The 11,499-nt window shown below is 39.6% G+C and overlaps 1 protein-coding gene across 1 annotated transcript in view; it reads left to right on the forward strand.

Annotated features, from left to right (window-relative positions):
• Nucleotides 1-11,499, forward strand: part of ACSF2 (acyl-CoA synthetase family member 2) — a 77,207-nt gene that overhangs the window by 22,249 nt on the left and 43,459 nt on the right. The window contains exons 6-10 of the mRNA XM_014074196.2: nucleotides 2,279-2,441; nucleotides 3,333-3,428; nucleotides 4,368-4,516; nucleotides 6,156-6,247; nucleotides 7,347-7,423. Coding sequence (XP_013929671.2) covers nucleotides 2,279-2,441; nucleotides 3,333-3,428; nucleotides 4,368-4,516; nucleotides 6,156-6,247; nucleotides 7,347-7,423 — 577 coding nt within the window. The remainder of the gene's footprint in view (nucleotides 1-2,278; nucleotides 2,442-3,332; nucleotides 3,429-4,367; nucleotides 4,517-6,155; nucleotides 6,248-7,346; nucleotides 7,424-11,499) is intronic.

Here is an 11,499-nt window from a genome sequence, read left to right on the forward strand (position 1 = left end):
GGACCCTATAAGTTGGCTCTGGAAGATGTGGGGGGGACCCTGGACAGGGTTCAGACTCCGAGCAGGGACCAGAGAGGCTGGTTGGTCACCAGGAGGCGCCTGAGGCATGAAGCAGTGGTGAAAGCCAAAGGGAGTGTGCCCATGACATCAGGCCCTGGAGCAGTGGTGAAGACGTCAGGCCTTTGAGCAGTGATGAGGTTCAGAGGGAATTGGTCCCGGACGCCCGGCAGAGGCGGGCGGATAAACGCCGGCAGAAATTAAAGAGGCAAAGGAGATAATTGGACCCAGGTAGTTGTGATTAGGTCCCAAGAGAGTATATAAGGAGAGACTTTGGGAGGAGGCTGTTTGCAGGATTCAACTAATATACTAATGCTGGAGAAGCTCTCGTATGTATTTCTTATCTTGGAAGTCTGGGTTGCTGCCAAAGTCTTGTCGGAGTGTTAATTTACTGTGAATAAATTGTCTAGCAGTAATCTTGTGTTGACGTGCCTCACCGTACGGAGGGGGGGGGGTCAGAACAGTGTACCATGCAAGTCAGAGACCCAGATTTGTTTCAAGTGAGAGAATGCCTATACCATGTATTTCTTGTTTGTGAGGCATTAGTTCAGGAGGTACAGACTTTGATCGTTCACACATGGTGCTAAACTATAATGTATATTTGTGTTATTGTTGGTTTTGCTTTAATGTCATAGTTTGTTATGTGATCCTAGTCTATAACTTTGCATTTAACTATGGATCTCCACAGGATGAGCCTCAATATTTACGTGAATACACACTATGTTCTTTCTCTTTTCAATTTACTTATGATTGAAATGCAATTCAATTCAATTTAATTATGATTAAATAAATGTTAATACTTCAAAAATGCTTAATGCGAATAATAAGCAAGGCAATGTTCATTTTTTTGCCATTTTTTTCCCTTGAACACTTTGTCTGGAGATAATAATGGGCAAAGGTCATACATGTGCAATTCTAGTTCAGTTGGTCTCTCTCATATAAGTTTATAATGATCAGTGTATTCATTAACTGGTTAAGCACTGACACACATTGACACAGCCACTCCTTTGACCTGAGGAATATTCTTTTTCTCTTGGATAGAGTGCTTGTGGCTATGGATTCCTAATCTTTTCTCCAAATGTATTTATTTTCTTCTAATCTATTCTCTAAAGCAGCTATCACCAACTGGGGGAGTCTGAGGACTACTGGTGGTGCGTGAGAAAATGTTTGTGATCCGCAGAAAAATTATTTGCATTTTTTAATATTTCATCATCAGAAAAAATTGCAAACAGGAGTTGAAGTCCACAAATCTTAAAGCTGTCAGGTTTGAAGACCCCTGGGGTTTTTTTCCCTAAAAGGTTATGGGTGCAAGGATCTTGTAACTTGACAGCTTTAAGACTTGCATGCTTCAATGCCAGAGTTCCTGAGCCAACATGACTGGAGGAGGAATTCTGGGAGTTGAAGTCCACAAGTCTTAAAGCTGTCAGGTTTGAAGACCCCTGGGTTTTTTTTTCTAAAGGGTTAGGGGTGCAAGGATCTTGTAACAACAGCTTTAAGACTTTCTGAGCCAACATTTTGGTTGCTAAGCAGGACCGTTGTTAAGTGATACTGATATTATATAACACTTTTAATTAAGCGGGTACCTTGAATAAACATAACATAATAAACATAACATAAACATAATAATACTGATTTCGTTGTTGTCTTAGGTGACATCTGTGAAAAAAATTCAGGTGCTCAGGCATGAAAATATGCCGCTCAAACGCTATACTTTTCTGCTCACACTGAAAAAAAATTAGAGGGAACATTGTTGGCAACTAACTTGTATATATGACGGTTGCAGTGTCCCGGGATTATGTGATCAATTTTTGCAAACTTCAGACAAGCAAAGTCAATGGGGAAGCCAGATTCACTTAATATCTGTGTTACTAATTTAATAATTGTAATCATTCACTCAACAACCATGGCAAGAAAGTTCATAAAATGGGGCAAAACTCTCTTAGCAAATGTCTTGCTTAGTAAGATAAATTTTGGGCTCAATTGTGGTCGTAAGTGAAGGACTACCTGCATTTGATTTGACCTACAGTTGGAGGACTTATTCCATGAGCTTCTTTTTACATTATGAGAGGTTGAACTCTCCCTTTTGTCCTATAAGTCAGTGGTCTCCAACCTTGGCAACTTTAAGACCTGTGGACTTCAACTCCCAGAGTTCCTCAGAGGTCTTAAAGTTGCCAAGGTTGGAGACCACTACTATAAGTGACTGGGTGTTCCTTTGCATCAGATTACCAGAGCTTTCGGTTATCATCTGTGCGGATGCCAAGCTACCTGGCACATTCTCAATGCAGGAAGTGATGCAAGCTGGAGAGAGCAGCCATATGAAAGAGCTACAGGCGATACGGAAGATGCTGATCAACAAAGAACCGATTAATATTCAGTTTACTTCAGTAAGTGCTTCACAGCTGTGTATCTTCTCCAATATTTTTAAAAAATGCAGTCCATGATGATCCGAGATAGGAAGCTTATATTTTTGTCAAGCGGACTAAGTTGGTACTTAGAGTTTAGTGCAAATAATTGTCGATACTGATTTTTGTTGCCACATGGCTCTTTATAAAAACATAATTGTTTTATATTAAGGATATGCAAACCCTCTGAAAAGGGTATTTTGGGACAGATGTGTAAGTACAGGTAAATCTTGATGATTGTAACGGAGCCTGCCTTTATGGTCACATGTCATGACAGTCATTGGATTTTACTCCCCCCACATTGTTGTTCACTCCAATGAAATGTTAAACGAAAACACCAGTTATTAAGTGGAGAGTGGAGTGCTTCCCCGGTGTGGGGAGGAGCCATTGGAGGCCTAATACAGGGCCAAGCCTACCCTGGCCCACCTAAGGCCTTCCCCAGCCCCAAAAATGCCCCTTGCCACCTCCTGCACCTGGAGTCCCAAAAGGCCTTTACCCACTCTCACAAGAGTCCTCCTAGGCCATAGGCTTGATTCCCACCCTACCAGTGATGGGTTCCGGCTGAGGATTAAAATTGAAATCCTCTTTTCATTCCTGCTTGGAATTATAATCAACTGCCCTCTGTTCCTTCATTTTTTCCACTTCCAGTCCACTTTAGATGGTCCCTTAATCTTTTCCTTTCCGATACAGTAGTTGTTTGAGCTACGAGTGACTCTTCCTAACTTTCTGAAATCTGGCCTGATCTTGTATTAATAGGATTTTTAGAGTTGGGACATCATTATGACATCCCATTTTAAAGCAGTTGATCTTTTATAACTTGTATAATGTGCTAGGATCATCCTAATTAGTGAATAAGTTCTCTCTTTCCTTCAGGGAACAACAGGAAGTCCCAAAGGAGCAACACTTTCTCATTGTAATATTTTGAATAATGCAAATTTTATTGGCATAAGACTGGGACTAAATGAGATGGTAAGTCTTCTCTGCCTGCTGTACTCTTTATGTTCAGAATGGAAACTCTTCAAATGCTAACTCTACAGATAAGAGAACTTTTCATGATTCTATCATATGATATTCTTTTGGTTTAATTAAAAAAATGTATTACAGTTTTCAGGATACAATTTGAAGATTAGTAACCGAGGTGTTTTTCAAAGAACTATATAAAGAATCAATCATGTGTTTTGCCCTCAGATTTTAGAAGCCTTGGCCTTCTTACACACCACCAATATGATTTTTTAATAGGATATTCTTATCTGTAAATCAGGGGTATCAAACTTGATTTTATCGAGGGCCGTATCAGGGTTGTGTTGACCTCGGGGGGCTGGGGTGGGCATGGGCAGCTTGACATCACACGTGCTGGGCGCGCCTGTGGCCTGAGCACTCTGCTAGGAAAAACAGAGATTGGGGAGGGGCTGCACATGGCCTTTGTAAGCTCCATTTTTAATTGGGACAGCCTCCTGCAACCCTCTACCAGCAAAAATGGACCCTTCCCCCCCGAGTGGCCCTCATAAGCTCCGTTTTCGCTGGCAGAGGCACCATGGGCCAGACCTTTGCTATTTCCAGGTTGCCCCCAAGGGCCATATCTAAGCACTCTGTGGGCCAGAACAGGCCCATGGACCTTGAGTTTGACACCCCTGCTGTAAAAATGTTCCTGAATTTTCAATTATAGGGAACTTTTTACATGGAAATTCCTATTTAAAAATGAAACAAATATTCTATAAAAGTCTAGGAATTGAAGAAGTCCATCCTGCCCTTCCCTTCTCCGGACACTATTCCATTTGTGTAACTCCAACGCTCTCTTCGTAAAGCTTCAGTAGGGATTCTTCTTGCTTATGGGATAAAATATTATAAACATGATGAAGGCTTCTATTGGAAGATATCTCACTCCTATCTTGTTTGTTTTGACCCTAGGAAGCTCGTTGCTGTGTTCCCGTTCCTCTCTACCACTGCTTAGGATCTGTGGGAGGCTGTATGGTGATGGCTGTGCATGGTGTCTCCCTTATTTTTCCATCTCTCAGCTTTAATGCCAAAGCCACTCTGAAAGCTATAGAAAAAGAAAAGTAAGAATCTGGCTGAAACTATGTTCTGGAAAGAGTATTAAAATTAAAGTTATTTGTACTAGTAACCAGTTAATAATGGGACGCGGTGGCTCAGTGGCTAAGACGCTGAGCTTGTCGATCAGAAAGGTCAGCACTTCGGCGGTTCAAATCTCTAGCGCCGCATAACAGAATGAGCTCCTATTACTTGTCCCAGCTTCTGCCAATCTAGCGGTTCGAAAGCACATAAAAAATGCAAGTAGAAAAATAGGAACCCCCTTTGGTGGGAAGGTAACAGCGCTCCGTGAGTCTTTGGAATTTAGTCATGCCGGCCACATGACCACAGAGACGTCTTCGGACAGTCCTGGTTCTTTGGCTTTGAAACGGAGATGAACACGCCCCCTAGAGTCGGGAATGACTAGCACATATGTGCGAGGGGAACCTTTACCTTTTTAACTAGTTAATGCTAGTTACAGTTACCCTTAGTTTAGACCTTCGCTACCTTTCCCTCACCCTGTCCCCCCTTTTGCACCCTTTTCTCTTCTTTTGAGACAGAACTGGAATGTCTTTGACTCTTCCTTGTGTGGACCAAGCATACAACATGTGCAGGCAGTTTTTGGATACCTCTTTCCTTCTTCCCTGAAATATGAATATTGATTTGAAATATTGATTTGATCTTGGAATCTTAAGGAACAATCACTTAAATATGAGCCAGCAGTGTGCTGCAGCTGCCAAAAATGCCAATGTAGTCTTAGGCTGCATTAACAGAGGGATAGAATCAAGTGTGAGTACCGCTTTATAAGGCCTTGGCATGACCACACTTGGTATATTGCATTCAGTTTTAGAATAGAATGGAGCTGGAAGGGTCCTTTGGAGGTCATCTAGTCCAGTCCCCTGCAGGAGACTCAATACCATTTCAGACAAATGGCTGTCCAGTTTCTTCATAAAAACCTCCAGTGATGAAGCGTCCACAACTTCTGAAGGCAAGCTGTTCATTGTTTTGGTTGCCACAATATGAAAAAAGATGTAGAGACTCTGGAAAGAGTGCAGACAAGAGTGGCAAAAAGGGGAGTGGAGGCTAAAACATATAAAGAGCGGTTGCAGGAATTGGTATGTCTCACCTATTGAAAAGAAGGACTAGGTATGACACGATAGCAGTGTTCTAGTTGCCACAAAAAAGAGGGAGTCAACCTATTCTCCAAAGCACCAGAAGCCAAAACAAGAAGCAATGGATGGAAACTAATCAAGGAAGAAAACAAATTAGAACGAAGGAGAAATTTTCTGACAGATAGAACAATTAACCAATGGAACAGAAGTTGCCTTCAGGAATTGTGGGTGCTCCATCACTGGAGGCTTTTTAAAAAAAGAGACTCGGCAGCCACTTATCTGGAATAGCACAGGGTCTCCTGCAGGGGGTTGGACTAGAAGACCTCCAAAGTCCCTTCCAATTCTGTTACTCTGTTCTGAAACTCATGCCAATCACCATTACTACATTTTAAAATTAAAATGTAGGGTTTGAGATGCACGCCTCATTTTCCTTTTCGATGGGAAAATAGTTTCCTACAACTACAGAGGAAGGACACTTAGCCCTGCAGGTAAGTTTGATTGGAAAGATAATCTGTGTTTATTTCACCAGCCTGTAATTCTTTGTCTTTCTTTGAAGATGCACCCACGTGAATGGCACTCCAACAATGTTCATAGATATGTTAGGCCAGCCTGACTTTGACAGCTATGATCTCTCAAGTCTTCAAGGAGGTAAGTTAAAGGAACCTGAATATTGCAAAGCAAATAATTTAATTCATTAATAACTTATATTTAAATAAATATGTTTGCATAAACTCCCCAGACATGCATGTCGTTAAATTCCTATATGTGAAGGCATTTTATGAACTAAACTCTTACTCATTAGCCTTTGCTATCACTGAAAGAAATGCATTTGTAAAATACTTTCCTCAAATGTGATTTTGCTTAATACGCATCTTATTGACTGCATTTTTTAGCAACATTTCCTAAACTGGACTTTTACACATGCTTATCTGAACCTGACCAGAAATAAACTCTCAAATAGAGGACCATAAATCATTTCCAGATGAAAGCATTCTGGTTTCTGTTCTTGTCTGAAAGAGTTCAAGTATCATAATAGGTCATTCTGACTCAGCCAGAAGCATTTTAATCTTAATCTTAAATCTTAAAACTGATCATTCCAAGTGGAAAACCAAATATCAAAACATTGCTGTTGGCAGAGGAAGGATACTGCAAAATCTCCATTCCCTCCCCACTCTGGGGCCAGCCAGAGGTGATATTTGCTGGTTCTCTGAACTACTCAAAATTTCCACTACCGGTTCTCCAGAACCTGTCAGAACCTGCTGAATTTCACCTCTGGGTTGGACCCAACAGAGTAGTCCTAGGAAGCCAAGTTGGCATTTTCCATGGAAGGTTTACCTTGTTTTGTGATTCTGTTTTACTTATTTTGCTATTTCTGTTACCGAAACAGCAAGGAGGATCACATATTGGTTTAATAAACTCTATTTATTTTTATATTCACCAGTGTGTGGCAGTAGATGTTAGGCATTGGTTGCACCTACATTCTGTATTACTAGGAATTAAAGTGCATGGAAGCATCTCAAAGCAAATCTTTGCAAAAACAAATCTCAGGTGGGAGTCCAAATAATTGTCTTCAAATAAGTTGAGTCTGCCTGTTTTATATATGTCATTTGGCTGTAAATCCAACTCTAATGGGAAATACTGTCTTAGGGATACTACGGAAATTATAAAGAATGTTTATATTTTAAAATCTGCAGTAATCTTAGAAGAATCTTTGAAGAAGTTTTTTACTTTTTTCCCCTCCTTCCAGGGGGTATTGGAGGTTCACCTGTGGTTCCTGAAGTCATGAAGAAGATTATCAACAAAATGAATATGCGGGATATAGTAGTGAGTCATTTATTTTATTCTTGAATTGTGTAGTTTCCTTTTGTGTATATTGTAGATGATCACAGGGTGTTAGGCTTGACCTCACAAAAAGCTTTGCACTGTGGTTGCTGCACGTCAAGATGAAAAGATGACACAATTTGCTTTGACAAGGTCATGTTCCCTGCCTCTAGGGATAGAATTAGAATTAGAATTAGAATTAGAATTGATTTTATTTGTAGGCCGCCCTTTTCCCTGAGGGGACTCAGGGCGGCTCACAGAAAACCAGGGAAGGGGGAATACAACACTAAGACGACAACACATAATAAAATAGCAAACAACATGCATACAACATTCGGGCGGGGTAATGGTCCTTATCCCCAGGCCTGACGGGCGAGCCAGTTCTTCAAGGCTGTGCGGAAGGCCTGGACGGTGGAGAGGGTACGAATCTCTACGGGGAGCTCGTTCCAAAGGGTCGGGGCCGCTGCTGAGAAGGCCCTCCTCCTTGTAGTTGCCAGCCGACACTGGCTGGCCGATGGAATACGGAGGAGGCCTAACCTATGAGATCTTATAGGTCGTAGGGAGGTAATTGGCAGAAGGCGGTCTCTCAAGTATCCAGATCCACTGCCATGTAGGGCTTTATGGGTGATCAGTAGCACCTTGAAGCGCATCCGGAGATCGACAGGTAGCCAGCGCAGCTCGCGGAGGATAGGTGTAATGCGGGTGAATCGGGGTGCACCCGCGATCACTCGCGCGGCTGCGTTCTGCACTAGCTGAAGTCGCCGGATGCACCTCAAGGGCAGCCCCATGTAGAGCACTGCAAAAGCTAGAAGAAGCTTCCTTATTTGTGCTCATACAGTACAATATATGCAGAGAACTCCTTGAAATTTTGCAAGTTGAGGCAGATGGCTTCTTTGCTTTTTTCTTGGCAGCCAAGAGGAGGCAGTATTGCATCATAAAGCATTTAAGGAAGAAGTAAAGTACTTGGCTGATGCTTTCATTGAAGCAAAGCATCCCTTTAAAGACCTACACAATTCTCCCACCATCGTTACTAACTTTCTGCATAAATGTTTTTCATTAGCTTTTTCAACTCCTCTTAAATATAACCGAGGGTATAACTAAACCGGGAACAGATGATGCAACAGGTTTCTAGAGGAAAGAAGCTATCTGTGTAAATAACTATAGGAACCTAGATGGGCAAGCACCAAGAGAAGGATTCATTTACATTCATACATCTTGATATGGGAATGATTTGGAGCTTAGTTTGAGCACTATGCGCTTGCTCACATTTTCTCTTCAACTAAGGCTAGGAGTGCTCATAATTTGGTAAGTGCTGATCACAACCCCAATCAAGTTGTTTCCTTTGGATTTTCCACTTCTTTGATAATGATCATAGATAGGAGTAGAGGCTTTTTAGAATCTATGGGCTTATGGCATAGCAGGGGCTGTGTTTGGGGGAAAAAGTCCTTTAATTTCTCTCTGTCTCTCTTAGTTGCTCCTATTTTCTCCAAAGGGCTAGAAAGCCCTTTTCTACTATGGTATTGAAAGTAAAGGGCCCCAAGCCTTGAGAAAATAGTGGGAAGTGGTGAGATCTTGTCCTTCTCAAGGCAATTGTATAAGGAAGAAAGGGGACTTTGCTAGAATCTTTAGTTAAACTGGTGTGTACCCAGCCAGTGTATTGGGATGCATCTTTTCTTGTTTGTATATATTAAGCCTTCCGTCTTTATCATTAAAGATATAGATTGTAATACAATGTATACATATTTTTTCTTTCAGATGAACGATGAGGCTCTAGACAATCATTAGAGACTCTAAATTTCAGTTATCTGACAACCAGATATTTTTCTCTGTCTACTAAATATGAGACAAATATATATAGAGATTTTGCTTCATAGTATTTATACTTCTGTGCCAGAATAATTTTATAAAATTGGGAAGTGCTGTAAATACGGGGATCAGGAATATAGTATTTTTTCTTGTCAGAATTAGCAGATAATTTTTCTTTACACTGCATGAAAACTTTATCACTTTGTCTTTGCAGCAAAAGCTTTATACAGAAATTGTACATAAGAAAATATATAATTTGCTTTCTATATAGGAGTAAGAATAAAATCCCCTTGGGTGTCATTTACATTCAGTAATGAATAAATATATATGTTTATGAAATTTTAGGGTTACAATGCAATTAAACTGAAATGATAGGATTGTAAAATGCATGATGATAAATCACAGTCATCTCGCCAACTATAACAATATTTCTGAGATAAACAAATAGTCCAAGGTATCATTTTCTAATGTGGCATGTCTCTGCTCTCTTCCATTCCATTTGTCAAATTTCCTACTTTAAAAGAAAAGTCTTCTCTACACCAGTCTGTTAAGATACCCTCTATAAATGGGCTGAAAACCTTATGTGGGTACAGAAAGGACGCTGGCTAATATATCAGATTTTGCATTGCCCCAGTTATTTTCTAAATCTGTAGCTAACTAAAGAATGCAGGAAGGGAGAGTGAAGGTCAAGTTGTCTTGAAACACAGCCTGTTATATCATTTGTGATTGTTTTTAAATTAAAGAGGTCTTATTCCCAGGTTGTTGTTTTTTTTTAATTTGGGAGGGGGAATCAGTTTTCTCTGTATACTGGAATTAAACTGAAATTAAATCTAATTAGGTCTTTCTCATCATAAGAATGAGTAGCATTACAATCCTAATTTCCATTTTTAGGTTTTTGATTCCATAAGATACCCTGATTCTCTTTTATTCAATTCAGTTCTTCTATTGTAAATAGCCAACTCCCTCTTTTCTTATGACTAGATCACACATCTTTTATCTTTAAAAAATACAGGGCCATCATTTAACTTCCTCAAGTGGGGAAATACTCTATTCAACGAGCTGTACCTTAAGAATAATATAACATAAGTTAACTTAAGTATATCAGGTCAAAACCTTCTCATATATCTATTTTTAGTTCTTACAACATGGAGAATGGATTTGAAATACAAGTCTAACTTTGTTAGCCATTCATTAAACGTATAACTACTTTGCTACATATACAGCAAATTCAAACATTTAAGGCAGTACCTAGCATTGCTAATTAAAATGCGTTTATTCTTATTTTCCCTATCAGTTTTTTTAATAACTTAAAGATTCAAGATTGTCCTAGGACTGTTCTCTTAATTTGCTTCCAATCAAATGGCTCTTAGTAGAAAGGCATTGTACTGCTGCTCCATATATTTAAAAGTTTGGGTTTCAAAAATATAGAAGTCATAGTGAAAAAACACAGAAGGGTTACAAATGGAAGACAACAAAAGATAATGATACCATTTCTTAGATTAACTAACAATTAGATAAATAATTCATCTGGTATCCAAATAACTAGGAACGCTATAGATCAGTTTCTAGATATGACATGAGCTGTGAAACTGTGACGACAAGATCACTTGCAAAGACCAGAGTCACTATCCTTATGATTTAAAATTGGTTTGGGAGAAGAGAAAAAGCTATGATTTTAAAGTCTGTGTTTTAGTTTCTAAGTAAATTGAGAATTCCCTAATGTTCTTCGTTTCTCACCTTTTCATGCTCAAAATACAATGCCTGGCTTTCCTGAGCTCAGAGACCTAACTTTTAAATTATATTTTCCCCATAGTATAAGATGCTTCTACAAATAACTTATATACCACCATCTGGCTTCCATTTATCTCATTTAGCACACTCCCATCACTTTTTCCATGTTGACAATCTCTAGAAATAAAGTAAAATAAACAAATGCCATTCTTTCCGTTAGAAGACTGACGTATTCTAACATGTAAGGAGACTTTTTATGCTTTCTGTTCATTTCTTGGTTGTTGGAAGCAAATCCTGGAGATCAAATGGCTGGCTGAATGACAGCAAGAAAGATGACTGTATTTTATAGGCAAGATCTCATTTGGCTTGTTGTAGCTCTGTCATGCATTTATTAGAAACATTTATGTTTCTAAAAAATATCATTTAAAATAATATTTATAATATGAGGGGCAGGGAGACTGTATGGTAGATTCCACCTGAAATTTGCCTGCTGCAGGATATAGATATGTTTGAGATTCACTGTTTCTGAGAGAAAGGGGTTT

The sequence above is a fragment of the Thamnophis sirtalis genome, unplaced genomic scaffold (genome assembly GCF_051295495.1).
Source record: "Thamnophis sirtalis isolate CommonGarterSnake01/CBP01778 unplaced genomic scaffold, rThaSir2_p1.2 scaffold_3, whole genome shotgun sequence".
In the NCBI taxonomy this organism is placed as follows: Eukaryota; Metazoa; Chordata; class Lepidosauria; order Squamata; family Natricidae; genus Thamnophis; species Thamnophis sirtalis.